Source organism: Rhineura floridana, chromosome 9 (assembly GCF_030035675.1).
Source record: "Rhineura floridana isolate rRhiFlo1 chromosome 9, rRhiFlo1.hap2, whole genome shotgun sequence".
In the NCBI taxonomy this organism is placed as follows: domain Eukaryota; kingdom Metazoa; phylum Chordata; class Lepidosauria; order Squamata; family Rhineuridae; genus Rhineura; species Rhineura floridana.
The window spans coordinates 28,857,693-28,877,656 of record NC_084488.1 but is presented as its reverse complement, the minus strand read 5'-3'; the positions used below and the strand labels follow the sequence as shown (position 1 = coordinate 28,877,656).

The 19,964-nt window shown below is 44.0% G+C and overlaps 1 protein-coding gene across 5 annotated transcripts in view; it reads right to left on the bottom strand.

Annotated features, from left to right (window-relative positions):
• Positions 1 to 14,932, bottom strand: part of ATP10D (ATPase phospholipid transporting 10D (putative)) — a 79,075-nt gene extending 64,143 nt beyond the window's left edge. For 3 of the 5 annotated variants that reach the window (XM_061584445.1, XM_061584443.1, XM_061584449.1), the window contains exon 1: positions 14,738 to 14,932. Coding sequence is in view for 2 of the 5 variants with exons in the window: in XM_061584443.1 (XP_061440427.1) it covers positions 14,738 to 14,778 (41 nt within the window). In the remaining 3 variants the exon portion in view is untranslated. The remainder of the gene's footprint in view (positions 1 to 14,737) is intronic. The other 2 variants (XM_061584447.1, XM_061584448.1) reach the window with 1 other exon arrangement.
• Positions 14,933 to 19,964: the final 5,032 nt, after the last annotated feature.

Sequence of the window (19,964 nt, the reverse complement as noted above, 5' to 3'; positions counted from 1 at the left end):
ACAGATATATGTATTAGTTTTAACTACTTTTGCCTCAATCCAAATGTCAGGGTTTGTACGTGGTAGAGAGGCTACCACATGCAAGCCACTTAAATGAACAATTCTTTTTAAAATGCCCTGTAGGCAGAGGACAGGTAGGAGGGGATGTTTGGGTTAAAATATCTGTTACATTATGAGGAAAAAATGAAAGACCCAGGCCCTGCAGGAGAAAGAAAGCATCGCCCCAAGGGAAGGAGAGGCTGCTGCTGCTGTGCTGCTGCTGCTGCGGGACCACCACCTCCACCACCCTTCCCAGAGGGACTTCTGCCTGGCAGGACCAGGCCCCAGGTACCCAGCCAGCCAGGACTGATTCTTACCACCTGTCCCTCTTTGGAGGGATACATAAGCCGGCTGGCTGAGGTGGCCTGGGAGACCCAGGCCCTGCAGGAGAAAGAAAGCATCGCCCCAAGGGAAGGAGAGGCTGCTGCTGCTGTGCTGCTGCTGCTGTGCTGCTGTGCTGCTGCTGCTGCTGCTGCGGGACCACCACCTCCACCACCCTTCCCAGAGGGACTTCTGCCTGGCAGGACCAGGCCCCAGGTACCCAGCCAGCCAGGACTGATTCTTACCACCTGTCCCTCTTTGGAGGGATACATAAGCCGGCTGGCTGAGGTGGCCTGGGAGACCCAGGCCCTGCAGGAGAAAGAAAGCATCGCCCCAAGGGAAGGAGAGGCTGCTGCTGCTGTGCTGCTGCTGCTGCGGGACCACCACCTCCACCACCCTTCCCAGAGGGACTTCTGCCTGGCAGGACCAGGCCCCAGGTACCCAGCCAGCCAGGACTGATTCTTACCCCCTGTCCCTCTTTGGAGGGATACATAAGCCGGCTGGCTGAGGTGGCCTGGGAGACCCAGGCCCTGCAGGAGAAAGAAAGCATCGCCCCAAGGGAAGGAGAGGCTGCTGCTGCTGTGCTGCTGCTGCTGCGGGACCACCACCTCCACCACCCTTCCCAGAGGGACTTCTGCCTGGCAGGACCAGGCCCCAGGTACCCAGCCAGCCAGGACTGATTCTTACCCCCTGTCCCTCTTTGGAGGGATACATAAGCCGGCTGGCTGAGGTGGCCTGGGAGACCCAGGCCCTGCAGGAGAAAGAAAGCATCGCCCCAAGGGAAGGAGAGGCTGCTGCTTTTGCTGCTGTGCTGCTCCTTTCTTTTTCTTTTTTTTACTTTTTGTTGGTGTGTTGATGCAATTTGAGATGAATGGGTGCCTGATTATATGAATGTATGTTTGTTTATATGCTGTATATATGGCTGTATATATAGCTGTTTTTATACGTTTAATTGTTGTATATTTTAGTTGTATTATGTGCTTCAGAGAGAGTTTTATCCATCAGGCGGGGAGACTTGAGGGGGCCCCAATTGCCGTAGTGACGGGCAAAGGAAGGTATGGCGCTGTGAGAAGGACGTGCCAGGTAAGGGGAACGCGGTCCAGACATGTTGTGGCTGTGCCTTGTTCCGGTCCTTCCCACACCCGCAAGGTCGTTGGTAGTCCTATCAGCCAACTCTCAGATCTCCAGTTGCTGTTATGAAATGCCAGATCGGTATATAATAAAACCTCCCTCGTCCACGATTTGATTGTGGATGAGGCAGCCGATCTGGCATGTATAACCGAGACCTGGGTGGGTGAGCAGGGAGGAGTTGGTCTCTCTCAGCTCTGCCCACCGGGGTACCTGGTCCAGCATCATGGTAGATCTGAGGGTCGGGGAGGTGGGGTTGCTGTCGTCTATAAGAGTTCCATTTCACTCACCAAGCACCATGTTCATTCAGTTACTGGCCTGGAGTGTTTACACCTTGTGTTGGGCCAGAGGGACAGGCTGGGAATCCTTTTGGTGTACCGCCCACCTTGCTGCCCAATGGCTTCCCTAACTGAGCTGGCGGAAGTGGTCTCGGATATATTGTTGAGGTCCCCCAGACTAATAGTACTGGGGGATTTCAACATTCATGCCGAGACCACTTTGTCTGGCGCGGCTCAGGACTTCATGGCTTCCATGACAACCATGGGGCTGTCTCAATATGTTAGTGGTCCAACACATGTATCGGGGCACACTCTAGACCTTGTTTTTGCTACTGAGCATGGGGAAAGTGATCTGGATGTGGGGAGTTTTACAACACTCCCTTTGTCATGGACAGACCACTGCTTGCTGAAGTTTAGACTTTCAGTAACCTCTTCCCTCTGCAAGGGTGGGGGACTTATTAAAATGGTCCGCCCCCGGAGACTAATGGATCCTGAAGGTTTTCAAAGGGCTCTGGGGGATTTTCCGGCTGATAGGACTGGCGCTCCTGCTGAAGCCCTGGTCGCTCTGTGGAATACGGAGATGACCCGGGCTGTAAACACGATCGCTCCTGCACGCCCTCTCCTGTGTAGAGCTCATACAGCTCCATGGTATACTCCGGAGCTGAGAGCGATGAAGCAAGATAGGAGGAGGCTTGAGCGGAAATGGAGACGAACTCCCGACGGATACAATTATGCGCTGGTTAGTGCTTCGACTAAGCTCTATGTAGGAGCAGTGAAGGCAGCTAAAAAACATCATTTTGCTGCCACTATTAAATCATCTCTTTGCCGCCCAGCGGAGCTCTTTCGAGTTGTCCGGGGGCTTCTCCATTCAAATCCTCCGGACAGGGTGGAATCATCGGAGGCCCGCTGTAATCAGTTTGCCGATCACTTCCAGAATAAGATCTCATGTATCCGCCGGGACCTAGACTCTCAAGTTATAGCAGTAGATCCTAGTGAGGTGTCCGGAGCACAGTCTTGTCCTGTTTTGTTGGATGAGCTTCAGTTGGTTCAACTCGAGGACGTGGACAAGGTGCTTGGACAGGTACGTGCAACCACTTCGGTACTGGATCCTTGCCCCTCCTGGCTGATAAAAACTAGCAGGAATGGAACAGGTAGCTGGGCCAAGGAAGTGATAAATGCCTCTTTACGAGAGGGAGTGGTCCCGGGCTGTCTGAAAGAGGCAGTGGTGAGACCACTCCTGAAAAAGCCTTCCTTGGACCCAGACAATTTTAACAGCTACAGGCCAGTGGCGAATGTTCCATTCCTGGGCAAGGTCTTGGAACGGGTGGTTGCTGGCCAGCTCCAGGCGCTATTGGATGAAACTGATTATCTAGATCCATTTCAATCGGGTTTTAGGCCCGGTTTTGGCACTGAGACAGCCTTGGTCGCCCTGTACGATGACCTATGTCGGGAAAGAGACAGAGGGAGTGTAACTCTGTTGATTCTCCTTGATCTCTCAGCGGCTTTTGATACCATCGACCATGGTATCCTTCTGGAGAGGCTCGCGGAGTTGGGAGTTGGAGGTACTGCTTGGCAGTGGTTCCGCTCCTACTTGGCGGGTCGTCTCCAGAAGGTAGTGCTTGGGGAACATTGCTCGACACCGCGGGCTCTCCAATATGGGGTCCCGCAGGGGTCAGTTTTGTCCCCCCTGCTTTTTAATATCTACATGAAGCCGTTGGGAGAGGTCATCAGGAGTTTTGGAGTGCGTTGTCATCAGTATGCTGATGACACGCAGCTCTACTTCTCCTTTTCATCTTCTTCAGGCGAGGCTGTCGATTTGCTGAACCGTTGCCTGGTCTCGACAATGGACTGGATGAGAGTTAACAAACTGAAGCTCAATCCAGACAAGACTGAGATGCTGTTGGTGGACGGGTTCTCTGATCGGATGGTGGATATATACCCTGTCCTGGACGGGGTTACACTCCCCCTAAAGGACCGGGTTCGTAGTCTGGGAGTCTTTTTAGACTCTTCCCTCTCACTTGAGGCTCAAGTAGCCTCGGTGGTTAGGAATGCGTTTTACCAACTTCGGTTGGTAGCCCAGCTACGTCCCTATTTGAGTAAAGAGGACCTTACATCAGTGGTACATGCTCTGGTAACCTCACGTTTGGATTACTGTAATGCGCTTTACGTAGGGCTACCTTTGAAGACAGTTCGGAAGCTACAACTAGTGCAAAATGCGGCGGCCAGATTGCTGACAAGGACCAAGCGGTCCGAGCATATAACACCTGTTCTGGCCAGCTTGCACTGGTTGCCAATATGTTTCCGGGCTAGATTCAAAGTGTTGGTATTAACCTATAAAGCCTTATACGATGCGGGACCACGATACCTTGCGGAACGCCTCTTCCGATATGAACCGGCCCGTGCACTACGTTCTGCTACGAAGGCCCTCCTCCGGGTTCCAACTCACAGGGAGGCCCGGAGGGTGATGACAAGATCTAGGGCCTTCTCAGTGGTGGCCCCCGAACTATGGAACAGTCTCCCTGAGGAAGTACGCCTGGCGCCGACTCTGCTTTCCTTCCGGCGCCAGGTCAAAACCTTCCTATTCTCTGAAGCATTTTAAGTTACATTGATCTAATTTTAATAATGTTTATTGTATTGTTGATTGTATTTTAATATTATTTTGTTATTCATTGTATTTTTATACTATTTTATGTTCACCGCCCAGAGAGCTATTGCTAGTCGGGCGGTATATAAATTTAATAAATAATAATAATAATAATAAATAAACTGTTAATTAAAAGCAAAAAGGTAGCACACAAATATCCAAAAGTTACTCCTTGTTGAAGTTACAAAGTCCTACCAACTTGCAGTTTAAGAAAGTACCTATAGCCAACAGATATTTCTATAAAACTTTTAAAAGCAGGGAACTTGGACAGCTATAGTGAATGTACCAGGGGAGCAGGAGATCTGACCTCCTCTCTGAGATACTGTAGTGCCCAACAAATTTGTCAAAATGCAAACACAATTTGGGTTGGTCTTTCACAGTCCAATCCACTTCCTCTGTAGCTTCGAAGAGTAAGTCTCCTCTCAGCACCACAAACGACACTTCCCAGGATTCTTTGTGGGAAGCCATGACTGTCTAAAGTGAAATAAAGGTCTGGTGTGGGTGTGGCCCCCGATTCGCCTAGCCAAGCAATCTGGCTTTTAAGACACCTACAGTAGTTTCTTACTGAGCATGCCAGGCCTTATCATTGAGTTCAATGCTAAATTTCTTAAATTAATTAAAAATCAGCCAGGCATTTTAAAGGTTTAAACTGCAGAAGATGAAGGTCGAGTATGGGACAAGGTCGGTAATAGGATTACAGGTACTCTGTGAACATGGCTGATTTTTAATAAATTTCAACAGATTATGAGAACTCTGACAGAAAAAAAGCCCAAAAGGGATGTTTCTCTCTCTCTCTTTTTACACTTTGAACTTTCAATTCTCTCTGACTGTTTTGTGTATTGCCATGAAAATTTAGAAGATTGTTAAGCAAACATTTCTGAGTTCAGGACTATATGTTTTATAAGGTTTTGTTATGAAATGAGCTTATGGGGAGCATCAGAATGGCATGTGGGGGTATTGAAAATACCCCCACATAACATTGCAGAATGCAAAAAATCCATGCTGACTATAGTATATAGCCACTCTCGTGGCTGTATAATAACCTGAGTCAAAGCTGTAAGGGAAGACTGAAATTAATAGGACTCACATGGGGTGACCTTGGGCCAGTCACTGCCTCTCAGCTTAACCTACCTCACAGGGTTGTTGTAGGAATTAAATTAGGAGGGGGAGAATAATGTATGCCACCTTGAGCTCCTTGCAGGAAAGGTGGGATGATGATGATGATAATGGCAGTCTGCTTTAGTTCTACTAGGAAGGGAAGGACTGTAATTGTGGTGAAACAGTATTTTTTGGCATTAAGAGGCTTCTGCTACAGAACTGACAGTGGAGATCCATTAATCAACCCAGAGACCACAGTAAAAGGAAAAGTAATTCAAGACCAAAAGTTGCCTATTACAGGCAATATTATTGTGAGAATTGGCCCTCATTTACAATATTAAACAGCTGGTATAGCACAGTGGGGAGGAGAGCCTGGTTGGGAGTCCAGAGTCTGTGAGTTCAAATCCCCGCTCTTGTCTCTTGGGTGTCAAGGGCCAGCTAAAGATCACCCCCACAGTGAGTGGCTCAGGGGTTACGTGTCCTGCCACCTCTGCAGCTGTGGGCAAGCTGCATAGTCCCAAGGAGCCCAGTTGCCCCCGAGCTGGCAGTTGCGGACAAGGAAGGGGCCGGCTTGTGCAGTGGGGAGGACTAGGCTGAGAGGGAGGCAATGGTAAACCCCCTCTGAATACCGCTTATCATGAAATCCCTATTCATAGGGTAGCCATAAGTCAGGAATGACTTGAAGGCAGTCCATTTACCATGTTAAAGGGAGTAGCCAAGTCCTTCCAATTGCTTTATACTCTCTCAAAGGACAACAGTAAAGAGATACAGCCCATTAAAAGTCAATATATTATACTTAAAAAACAGAAGCATAAAAGTCAATTTATCTGTTACAAGGGGCTCTTATGGTATAATAATTTTTAACATTCTTTAGGTGTCCTTATGAGTACCTTGTATCTATAACAGCCTTTTGCTTTTAAAGGGCAAGCCAATAATTTATAAAAGGAAGTAAAGTGATAGAACAATCACTCTCTCCTCCCCCCAAATTCTCATTAATATTTTTTTAATGTATGTATGTAAGTCACTATATATTAGTTTGAGTGGGTGCACTGAAAGCACTTACGTTGCTTCTTTTATTCTTTACCACAGCTATGCATAATAATTCAGAGCTTGGAAAAGTTACTTTTTTGAACTACAACTCCCATCAGCCCCAGCCAGTACGGCCACTGGATTGGGCTGATGGGAGTTGTAGTTCAAAAAAGTAACTTTTCCAAGCTATGCATATTCTTATCTTTAAGGCTACTTACCAAACAAAACTTGTTTGACAAGTGAAGTGTGACGCCTAGTCTCTTTCAAATACTGCAGTGGGTGGAACCTCAACAGTATGGATTTCTAAAATCCTTGCTTGGGATTTTCCTGCTGTTTCCCTATGTGTTCACTCTAGATCACTCTGCAGTCTCTCACATACATTTAATAGTGGGACTTCGGAGTCCTCTGGCTGACAGGACACTCCAAGATATCCTATCAGTACATTTGTCCTTTAAGTTTATGTGCACAGAATCTTTGATTCATGCTGGCAAACAGTATTATAGTGTCAAATTCAGAAGTGCATGGCCCCTTCAAGATAGTCAAACTACAAACCCCTCACAGTCACTCCTTCAGGATTTACCATCTCTTCTGAAATTACAGAACCAGAATAAAACTGCTGTGTGCATATGCTTTCCCCCACCCGGTCTTGCTTTCTGGGGGTTAAATATTGCCAGAAGCATTTTGATTTTAAGCATTCATAAATGAAGCCAAGTGTGGGACTACCAATGACCATGGTATCCTCCTGAGCTGACTTGATGAGATAGGTATTGGTGGCACTGTTTTACAGCGGTTCCAATCCTATCTCCGGGGTCATTTTCAGAGAATAGCATTGGGTGATTGTCTTTCGGCCCCTGGCAGCTGTGCTGTGGGATGCCGCAGGGTACCATCTTGTCCCCAATGCTGTTTAACGTCTATATGAAGCCCTTGGGAGCAGTCATCAAGAGATTTGAGGTGATGGAGAAATTTTTATTTTCTCCTGTGGGATCTTTGCTGGGGGTCCTTTAAGTAAATTAAAGACACAGGCTTAAAGCAAAAAGGTAGGCCTTTATTAACTTACAAGCATATGCAAGGACAGTCCTCCAAGATCTAGGAGGGACTGCAAAGAAGTATGGTGTACACAGATCTTTTATACAATACAGTTACAGCAGTACCGTTACAGCACGTGACAATGATTTAATCAATCCCCCAAGTCCCTCCTAGATCTTGGAGGACTGTCCTTGCATATGCTTGTAAGTTAATAAAGGCCTACCTTTTTGATTTAAGCCTGTGTCTTTAATTTACTTAAAGGACCCCCAGCAAAGATCCCACAGGAGAAAATAAAAATTTCTCCATCAGGGGCAAGGTGTCAGCAGTACGTTCATGATACCCGGCTCTATTTCTCTGTAACTTCTGAATCAGGAGAGGACGTGCAAGCCCTGGACTGGTGCCTGGACTTAGTGGTGGGCTGGATGAGGACCAATAAACTGAGTCTGAATCCTAGAAGGACAGAGGCGTTGTCGCTGTGGGTTGGTGGTTCCTGAGTTCAGATAACTGGTCAATTGCCTGCTTTGGATATGGTTGTACTCCCTCTGAAAGAGCAGGATCGTAGTCTGGGGGTGCTCCTAGATTTATCTTTGTTGCTAGAGGCCCAGGTGACCTCAATGGCTAGCAGTGCCTTTTACCAGCTTTGGCTGGTAAGACAACTGAGGCTGTTTCTGGACTGGGATAGCCTGATCACTGTTGTCCATGCACTAGTAACCTCCAGACTGGATTACTGTAATGTGCTCTATGTGGGGCTGCCCTTGAGGTTGGTCTGGAAGTGACTGCTCACTGGGGCAGGTTATCACCAACATGTTACCCTGCTGCTGAAAGAATTGCACTGGCTGCTCATTAGCTACCAGGCCAGGTTCAAGGTTCTGGTTTTGGAGTACAAAGCCCTATGTAGCTTGGGACCAGGATATCTGAAAGACCGTCTTATCCCTAGTCAATCACTGCACTCTGCAGGTGAGGGCCTCCTGCAGATACCATCTTTTCAGGTGGTCCATTCTGCACAACATAGGAAATGAACCTTTAATGTTGTGGCACTGATACTTTGGAATTCCCTCCCCTTAAACATTAGATAGGCACCCTCTTTGTTATCTTTTCAGCACCTATTGAATACCTTCCTCTTTCAGCAAGAGGAATATGTTGGGTGTACTTATTTGGATTCCTGCATTGAGCAGGGGGTTGGATCTGACTTATAGGTCTCTTCCAACTCTATGATTCTATGATTTGAAGCCTTTTAAGTAGATACCTTATCCCAGTCTGCATTTGTATTGGATTGCTTTTTAAGATGATTTTTAAGGTTGTTTTTAAAATATGATTTTAAGATGTTTTGTTCTAATATGTTTTTAAGTCTTTTGTTTTTAAGAGATTTTAAAGTGCTTTAAGTCTTTTTGTTTGCCACCCTGGGCTCCTTCTGGGAGGAAGAGCGGGATATAAAATAAATAAATATACTAGAAGTTCAAGTTCTTGTGGGCAGCTTTTCATAACCTGCCCCACACAAAGTTTTGCTCTAAGCAATGTTGTACTCTACAGAGCCGCTCTTCCGTGTGCACAGACAAGAAGCATTTGATGCAATCTTTCTAAGCAGGAAGGGCTGGCTCCATATAATAAGCCTCACTGTGAGTAAGTATATATAAGCATACTGCCTTCTCCCCCACCCCACCCCCGATGGCAGCTGTGTGCATTTAACAGCTCAACTACAGGTAGAAAATGAGGTGTAGCTTAAGGTGATGCAATGAGGGGGAAAGCAGCAACTTCTGAAATTCTGCCAAAGATAATACTATTAAATGCACAGAGCCACTGCTGTGGAAAGCTGAGAATCACACAGGAAAGTAGCCAGACCTTCTAACTTGTTCATCCACTGGCTAACACAATCTGAGCAAATTTCAAGGGTCAGTATGGTTGGGCCTAAGGCCCACATCCCTGCAGGGGGCCCTCTGCCATTCTCTGCAGGGGGCCCTCTGCCGTTCTCTGGAGACTCCTGGTCCTCTCTGCTGTCTCTACTTTCATTGACCTGCTGCAAATAGTGGCAAATGTGAGATGACACAGCATCATCCTGCACCTGCTTTGTCCTTTCCCCTGGGCCCAGAGGGAAGGGCAAAAAAGTGGGCAGCAGGGCCTTGGAAAGGAGAAGAGGGGGCCCAACTAAGGTCATTTTGCTCAAGCCCCCCCTAAAAAAACCCTGGAACTGCCCCTGAATTGGATAAAATGTTTCTAACCTCTCACAACACACTAACTAGAGCTCTCAAGCAGCCTTAAGCCATGCCCAAGACAGGGCTTTCTCCACATTCCCCCTAAAGGGACAATATCGAAAGATACCCCAAAGGGATAATGCTAAAGGTACTTGGGTGACAGCATCTCTGGTGGTACCTCGCCACGCTCATGTGCAACAGTTTGCAAAAGGCTGAATGACTTTCAGATGCTTGGCTGTTAGTGTCAAATTTTAGGTGACCAGATATCTAGGATTTTCCCAGCCTTGCAACTGCTACAACAAAAGTTGATTTCAATAAAATAGCATCTTACCTCTTTTGGATCCAAACTGTTCCAAAGCAAGTAACATTATTTTTATGCAATGAAATTTACCAACTCTTCAGCCATTGCTGCTGGAGATATTTGCAAATGGCACAAGGCAAGCTTTTTAAACATAATTTTTAAACAACCACAAAAAAGTACTATGGTACTGCAGCATAGGTGGTCCAACGCTTGCTCACAAATCCTATATGGCTCCTGTGCAGTCCAAGTATGGCTCTTGGTAGATTTTTAAAGATGAACAGAAGAAGCTGATCTATACAAATAAGCCCAAAATGTGTGTGTGTGTGTTAGGGCATTTATCTGCAGTGCCCTCTTTCTCCTTCTCCCATCCCTTTCCCTAGCCACACAGTGGCCAATAGATCCCAAGAGCATGGAGCAGGCTAAGGAACAGGAAAGTAGCAGCAGCGACAGCTGGAAAGTGGAGGGAAGGGCCTGTTGTTACACCTGGCAGAAGGTTGGAGCAGGGGTGTCAGTTGAGGGAAGAGAGAGGAGGAAGGCACAGGGATAGAGAGGATTATGGGGCAATCCTAGGGGGAACAAGGAAGCAGTGGCGGCAGCGGGGTCTGTTGAAAGAGAAGAGATAACTAGAGATGGTACTGTGTTGGGATCGTTGCAGACAGAGAAACAGCAGCAAGGCTGTGTCTTGTGGCTCTCAACCATTTGAAGAAATTGGTATGATCTCCCTTGGCACAGAAACTTTGGCCACTCCTGTGCTACAGCTACCTTTCTCAAGCTCAGGGACTTCTGCTTCGGAACCACCAACTAACTCCCACTGTTCCCAAATTCTAGAAGAGTTGGAAAGAGTCATGTGACCACAAGATGGCTGCTCTGGAGTTCTACTGCACTCTCCTCCCAGTCTCTCTCTCTCTCTCTCTCTCTCTCTCTCTCTCTCACACACACACACACACACACGGATACCTGTCCCTGCTTCTAAACCCGAAAAATATTGTTATTAGGCAGAAAAGAGAGACCTATGTCCCGGAAGCCTGGAGTCTGTAAAAAGTAAGATTCAGAAAACGTTCTCCTTCCCCAGAATGCTTAACTTCTGACTCAGAATAGTGGGCCTCAGGCCTAATATCTGATTCTGATATACCTTCCACACTCCAACATTAATACAAAATATCAAGAAGTGTCGGGGCCTAGTCTCCTTATAATGACAACTAAGGTCAATCTGATTTTCTGAGGAAAACAAAGGAATGTGTGCACCACAGGGATCCTTATAGATATCCATGATCTATATACAGGATGGCTATGCGTCCTGCTTTACAGAGGACAGTCCTGTATTTGAAGGATTCCTCTGAAGAGCTGCCCAGGTCAAGTCCAGTCTAAAAATAAAGATCCATAAGAAAGGAGAACAGCGGCCTTGCAGTTGTCCATCCGCAACACCTAGACAGGAGAATATGCAAGTATGCAGGCCACCTGGTCCTGGTCTTTCCCACTGTGGTGAGATGTACTATGTTTCTATTTAAATTATAGTAATCATTTTGAAATGAGCATAAAGATATACAATTATAAATTAGCATATGTAAATATGTGCCCTCTTTTCTCTTTATTTTTAGAAATGCATTTTTTTCTTTTTTGTGGATGTGTAAGTGGCCTTTCTTAGATTAAAAAAAAAAAGACCAATCTGCTCATACTGAGTGGATTTCCTTCTAGACCACTTAGCAGGATTCTTCAGTGGCCACACTCGCATCAGTGGGAGGAGAACTTCTACTGAGTTTAGTTTCACTTTTAAATAATCTTGGCTTAGTGTTATAGTTTTATTTATTATTATTTATTTATTTGATTTGTTAGATGCTCATCTGGCTGACTTCCCAGCCACTCTGAGCGACATACAATACAGCATATAACACATCAAAATATCAGAAACATCAAAAAACTACAACAATAACAATAAACAATATAATGAAACAATGTCATAGAACCAAGTTCAGAATATAGTATCAGGGCGCCTCGCTTGTGTCAATTCCGAAGGTGCACCTTCAGATAAAAAGTTCACGGTGTGAGTCTTCCTGGACCTAGCATAAGAGCAACAACCAGGGATACTGGTTTAAAACAAACTGGTTAGTTAAACATACCAGCTTCATAACCCATGGTATGAAGTTGGCTTATTATGAAACTGGCAAGAGTTTTCTCCCTGGTTTAAAAGCCAAGATTGTTTAAAAGCCAAGATTGTTTAAAAGCCAAGATTGTTTAAAAGTGGAACCAAACTTGACAGAAGTCCTCCTTATTGCCGCACAGGAGGAAGAGAGGGGACATTTTTCTCAGGCTCATTGAGTCTCCTTCATGTAGCACTAAATCATGGTTTAGCATTATGTATGAATTGGGGCAGTATGTCTGGCAGAAGTACAGGCCTGACTCTTATGTCGTAGCCAGGCCTACTAGCTTTCCTGCTTTAACTTATCTATGGCACAAATGTGGCACTTCAGGTCTGTCAGCTATAGCCATCCTTGTGTTACAGTGATCTGCATATTGTTCTTTCGGGGGGGGGGGACATAATAAAATGAAAACTCATTTCATGTAATTGACAAAATCAACTCAGAAAATGGAAAGCCTAATTATCTTGTGTGGTATGACAATGTCTGGCTCTTAACCATTCACTCTGCACTAGAACGGGACAGGATCCTACATGCTTTACTGACATGAAACATCTTGAGTACAGTATCTGGCTTGAAAACTTTTTTTTTTACTACAAGTAACCCACAGGCAAAATACTCATACAGAGTGCTGAATGCTGCCATTTTCCCAGTCTGGTCTAGCTAAGGTTGCCAGGTAGCTGTAGCAAGCGGGTTTCCAGGTAAGCGATACAACAGGTATGAGAGGGGAGTAAACAGAAAGGACCCAGGTTAAAAACAGTTGGAAGTACCTGAAACTGCCTCACCTCCCTGGAAATTTAAAGGCACAAAGAGAAATCTCTCACTTGTGGCCTGGCAACTCTAAATGGTCTCAATTTATTTAATTTTAATTTTTTTAATACCTTGTCCAATTATCAAAGGAACTCAAGGCACAACCCAAAATACAGAGTAATAATAAAATATTTAACAATATCCATTAAAGTCACAATATTGACATTAAAGCCAAGCCCTCATTAAAAAAATCCAGAACAGCCAACAATGATTGTAAGACCACCAGGCAAAGACTGTTGTTGTGTACAGCACCTAGTAGTGTAGAGAATTAGTATTGACTAAGAGAATGAGATACAAATCAAGAAAGTCCCTGGTTCAAATTTTGCCTCTGCCCTGGGCTCTCTATAGTATGGTCTAAAGGCAAGCCACTCTCTCCCTCAACGTTAGTCCCCCCCCATCTGCAATATGAGGATCAATAGCGCTGACTGACCTTACAGGGTTGTTGTAATAGATTACAAGATAATGCACATGTAGCGATTGAACAAATGAAAGTGTTACTCAAATGCTATTTCCCTCTCTACTTTCTTCACTATGGTTATTGCCCAAAGGAATGAAGCAACAAAAACTCAGCTGTCTGTGCCATTAGGCCAAAAAAGGAACTTTCCCCAAGACAGAATCCTCTGCCAGTCTTTTATCTAATATAGAACGCAAATGTCCTAAGGCACAGGTGGTGAACCAGTGGGATAAGCAGAGGGGATTTATGGTATACCTGGACAGGTGCAGGAGACTCTGTAGGCCTGTTCATAGAACAGTGTCTATCTACTCCCCTGCCTTTCATTCTGTGCTGTACTGCTGCAAAGTGCCCAGCTGAGAGACCACAGGCACACAGTAGATGTAATGGGCACTAGTGCTGGGATACTTAATACTTTAGACTTGTGTCTTTGCCAAAAGGTCTGGCCATCATTTGTCCTAATTAATCACAAATGCAGAACAACAACAACTAAAAAACTCCAGAGCTGTGCCCTATGCTCATAATTACAAAAATCACATGTCACTGCTTTTTACTATTCGCAGGATCCCACAGGTTCCATTTCCCATAGAGTTCAACAAACAGAAGGTCAAGCTAGTTAAAGAACAAGCAAGGTGGATTTGCTGGTGTGTGTGTGTGTGTGTGTGTGTGTGTGTGTGTGTGTGTGTGTGTATGTGTGTATATGTATGTGTATATATATATATATATACACTGTAATGTATTTAAAGCACATCAAAAGCACCTTCCCCGCACAAATTCTGGGAACTGTAGTTTACTTCTCTTCCCAGCATCCTTAACAAACTACAGTTCCCTGGATTCCTTGAGAGGGAAACCCTGCTTTTGTTTAAAGCTGTGGTGTGAAGCAGCCTCACTCACAAAATCGATCTGAGCAATACAAAGTTTAGTTTCATGTGACTGCAGGATTTTATTAAATCTTCCTTTAGAAGGGTTACAATGCAATCCAGCACATACCTACTCAGAAATAAATCCTGCGAGTTCAATGAGAGAGGTAAATGTGTACAAGTTTGCAGCATTAGACAGGCTCGTCTGAGGAACGTTTATGTTTTCCGCCCTATATAAGTAACAGGCTGATGAACAGCAAATAAAATAAAATCCTGATTTAATGACAGCTAAAGAAAAATTATGCAAATCGAACTTTCTGAGTATTTTAAGGGGATTTCCGACAGACCATGATGGATGTTAAAACGTTTTAGATAGACGAAAACAACTGCCCTGAGCCAAGCACAACACAGAAGAGCGAGTGAACTACCAAGAAAAGATTCCTCTTACGAACTGCCCCAGTGGGAGCATCACAGAAGGGCCTCGATTCTCCCAGCGTAGCTTGCCCAGATCACTCGAATGATGTCATCCTGCCCTAGATCTTCCCATTGCCGCACGAACCCAAAATCTCTCGTCAGACAGCTACTGCAAGCCGATCACCTCTAAACCTGCTGTAGCAGGGAGTATGAGGGGAAATAGCGAATCGCGTTCACGAGACAATCTTTTAGGACCCAGCCTCCGCCCACTCTGACGTCTCCTTCAGGCGTTTTTCTCTCTTCCCAACTCCGGCACGTTTAGAGTTAGGCATTGTTGGGTTTGTGGCAACTTTTGTATCATGGTGTTACATTTCCTTTCTCTTCCACATATTTCCTTTCATTTTAGGGTTGCTTCTATCTTATTTTGCGCTTTTACCCCGTTTGTTGTCTTTCTTCTCTTAGAACCGAGTCCCGCTAAATTCAATGAGACTTCTTAGTAACTCTTGTTTGGGATTGAAGCCTTGGGTGAAAGGAAAGACAGGATTGTGTTCAACTAAGTCCTATGCAGAGCATTGAAATAAATGAACCTAAGTTAGTCATACTCTGTTCATAGGGTTTTCATACTAAGAGGTATTCAGAGGTGGTTTACCATTGCCTTTCTCTGAGTCAACTCATTTGAAATGTGGTGTTGGAGGAGAGCTTTGTGGGTACTGAGAAAAAGACAAATAATTTGGTGTTAGAACAAATGAAACCAGAACTATCACTAGAAGCTAAAATGGTGAAACTGAGGTTATCATACTGTGGATACATAATGAGAAGACATGATTTATTAGAAAGACAATAATGCTGGGAAAAACAGAAGGGAGTAGAAAAAGAGGCAGGCTAAACAAGAGATGGATTGATTCCATAAAGGAAGCTGCAGACTTGAACTAACAAGATCTGAACAGGGTGATTTATAACAGATGCTATTGGAGGTCACTGATTCATAGGGTTGCCATAAGTTGAAATCGACTTGAAGGTATATAACAACAAGTTAGTCATAATAGATGTACTCTGAGTAGGGTTAGCATTGAATGAAAATGGAAATGGACTGCCTTCAAATCGATTCTGACTTATGGCAACCCTATGAATAGGGTTTTCATGGTAAGTGGTATTCAAAGGGGGTTTACCATTGCCTTCCTCTGAGGCTGAGAGGCAGTGACTGGCCCAATGTCACCCAGTGAGCTTCATGGCTATGTGGGGATTTGAACCCTGGTCTCCCAGGTCATAGTCCAACACTAACCACTACACCACACTGGCTGCCCTCCATAATCTTTATGTGCAATATCCAAGAGTTCTACTATTCCCTCCCCCACTTTATTAAGAAGTCCCCTCCCCACTCCGAACTGTGAGAGAAATTAGTTCTTCCCATTTTCTTCCATTTGACTAGCAATCCCAGCTGGGTTCTGTCCCATTATATATATTATTATTATTCCGCATTCTTCTGTACCATAAATATAGTCTTGATTACAGGCCTATAAGAGGGTGGTTTATATCAGATGCTATTGGAGGTCGCTGATTCATAGGGTCACCATAAGTCAAAACAGACTTGAAGGCCCCCTGAGCAGCTGTTCTTTCCATGAGACTTCCCTAACATTTCTAAACCACCTCTCAGAATATAAAAGCATGTACAAGGTGGTATACAATTCTAAAATCAACCACAATCACATATAAAATAGTCAATTAAAAAACACATAATCGCTTAAGATGAACAGTAAAAGTTAACAAACTGTAGGCTGAAATAAAAATGTCTTTCTTTTAAAATTAATAATGATGGAGCCACATGGTTTTCCAGGGAGAATTAATTCCACAAATGCAGGGCCACTGCCAAAAAAAGCCCTACTCGTGGTACCCATCAGTCTGGAATTTTTCAGTGATAAGCCAGGGAGGAGGGCTTCGGACACTGATCTTAGCACAGAGACAAGCTCATATAGGTATGGGCAGTCCTTCAGATAATCTGGTCCCAAACTCAGTAGTCTCTGACGCCACAAATAAAGGATCACATCCTTGTATTTATGTCAGTAGAACCAGAGTAACTACCGCCCTAGTTCCATATCACCAGTGCAGATTAGAATTCCCAATACTTTTCTCTAGTTTTTATTTGATTTTGGCTGTACTGTGCTACAGATACCACTCTCTTTCTCTCTCTCCCCACCTCCATGTCTATAGACTTACATACTCTAGACCATTTAACCATCCAGACCTGAACTTACAAGATCTGAACAGGGTGGTTCATGACAGGTGCTCTTGGAGGTTGCGGATTCATAGGGTCACCATAAGTCGTAATTGACTTGAAGGCACATAACAACAACAACAACAAAGAGTGCTGCAATACTGTTTGGTGTTTTTGTCCTGGTTGGGCATATGATAAGACACTCAGGTTGTCAAAGGATAACTAATCAGAATTAAATGACAGTGAATGTTGCGAGTTGCGTGTGTAGGTCAGACGTGGTTTGAATCCAAAAGCCGTTTAGAACAGGAATAAGACAGGCCAGGCAAGTTTCATGTAAGAGTCTTTACTAGGCAAAGACATTAGACACATCCTTCTCCATTGACATTTCTTCCCCCACACTCTAGTTCCTGCCAGTTCCCAGCTTATCACACTCTCAGCCAGCCACACTGACCTTGATTGTCTGGAACTCTGTTCTCACAGCTTAACCCTTCTGCTTCAGGTTTCTCTCTCTCTGCTAAAAAAACCTTGTCTGTGAGTCTCACAACCTGCGTCACTGACCAACAGCCCCCACCTGAGACTTACAGACTACAAAACATCATGTTACAATTATTACATTTTCTACAACATTAGCTTTTCATTACAAATACATTTCAGTACATGGTTTCTTACAGTTTCTATTTACAGTTTCAGTTCAGTTCAGTTTCTCTTTATTCTTTATTTACACAAGTTTCACAGATTCATGTTTGCTTTTATTTGATGATACAATTACGTTTCATTCTTCAACACAATACTTCCACATTAGATCCATTGTTTCTTTATCTATTGGTCCCTCTTTTTCCCATTCTATTGGAATTTCATCTGTCTCATTATTCTGTTGTGTAACATTAAATGCAAATCTCTGAGGAGGTTGACCTTTCGTTTTTCTCTCTGATTTCCTGACCGTATCTATTTCCATTTCTTCTTCACTCTCAATTTTACTTGGACCAGCACCACTAGTACTAGGTATTTCTGTATCATGTGTTATGTCTTCACTTCTCAGTCTTTTAACAGTACGTTTGCCATGGATCAAATCTTTTAATGCAGTTTTTAATGGAATTTGCTGCCCGAAAGGAACATCCGCAGCTTCCTGTTTGCTTTCACTCTCTAGAATCACTGTTTGACTGTCTCTCCAAGGTTTATCTATCACTTTTATGTTTCTGCTTAACACCACTTGTTGTTTCTCAGGTAACCAAACTCTATAATATGAATTCTGAAATCCCAAAATGCGTCCTGCCTGCTCTCTTGACTGTTTTGCAACATGTACCCAGCATTTTGCCCCAAAACGTTCTATGTGTTTCACCCTGGGTTTTCTTCCAGTCAGTTTCTCATAGGGAGACATGCCTATTGTTCTGTGCATTAGGCAGTTCTGAATATAAACAATGTACAGAATACATTCACCCCAATAAGTGTTATTCATATCTGCATCTGCTAGCATTGCTCTCAATGAATCCTGCAATGACCGGTTCCTCCTCTCTGCCGTTCCGTTGGAGGATGGGCTGAAGGGAGCAGTTAGACTTTGAATTATCCCCTTCTTTTCCAAATATGTTTGAAATGAATTACTGGTAAATTCACCACCTCTATCTGATCTGATATTTTTGATAACAACCCCATGTTGTGTTTCTGTTCTCTGTATGAATGCCTTTAATTTCTCTTCTGCATCACTTTTCTTTTTCAATAAGAACACATGTGTAAATCTGGAAAAATCATCCACAATCACTAAATAAAACCTTGCTCCACCTTTTGAGCACTGAAAAGGTCCAGCTAAATCCACATGTATAAGCTGATAGGGTTCTGAAGTCGTGCTTTCACAGCTCTTATTTACTGGATTCACAGTCATTTTTGTTTTATAACATACCTCACACTCATCCACATGCTCACAGTGTTTTAACTTCAAATCTTGACTATATTTTGGGGTGTTTTGTATCTTTTGAAAATGGGTGTGTGCTAGTTTTCTGTGCCATTCATGGACACAATTATCATGTTTCTCTTTATTTACTGCTATCCAGCACACATGTCTTTATCAAGCTTGCATTCAACTATAAACATATTGTTCTGTAATTTCCCTTGCATGCATATTTCACCATCTTTTCTCACAAAACATCTATCCCCTTCAAATGTAACTTTACAACCTATTTGAGCCAATTTTCTCACTGATAGAATGTTATATTTTAAACCAGAAATCAATAATACATCTGTTAAAATCCCCAAATTACCCATCTTCAGTGTTCCTCTCGCAGTAGCGTCCTGAGTTGATCCGTCAGCCAGATAAAGTTTCTCCTGCGTCGGCTTTGAAGTGTAAAATAAACTAGAGTCTGTGATTAGGCAATTAGACGCTCCACTGTCAAGAAGCCATTTAGAGTTAATCAGTTTATTGCTCTCCTTAGAAACAAAGTTCACGCTTGCTCTTTGACTTTCAAAGTTTCTGTTATTCCTCTTCTTTAAACAATGTCTCTGTATATGCCCACGTGATCCACAAAAATAACATATTTTAGTCTCTTCCCTGCTTCTTTGATTTCGTTGTTGTACAGACACAGTCTCAGCCTCTTTTAATTCCATTTTCTTATTTTCTTGTCTCCTACACCACTCTTGTTGAAGTTTCTGTTCCACAAAGTCCAAAGTTAGATTCCCGTCAGGTTGACTTTCCAGACCAGCGACCAGCACGTCCCATTTTTGATCAAATGAAGATAACAGGAGATAAACCATCTGCAAGTCATTATGATGCACGCCTCGATCTTGCAGCTCTGCATTTAATCTACGAAATTCAGCCAAATGCTCTTCCATAGTCACATCATCTGTAAAACGCATTTGATATAGCTTCCGTGCTAAACACAGCCTGCTTCCCGCAGTTTGCTGTACATGCGCGGCTCTTAACTTTTCCCACATCTGATTAGCAGTCGGCTCATTACTCACCAGCAACAGTTGTGAATCTGATAGCCCCAGAGTAATAAAAGCCTTCGCTTTCTCATCTTTCTTCAGCCACGCTGCTGAAG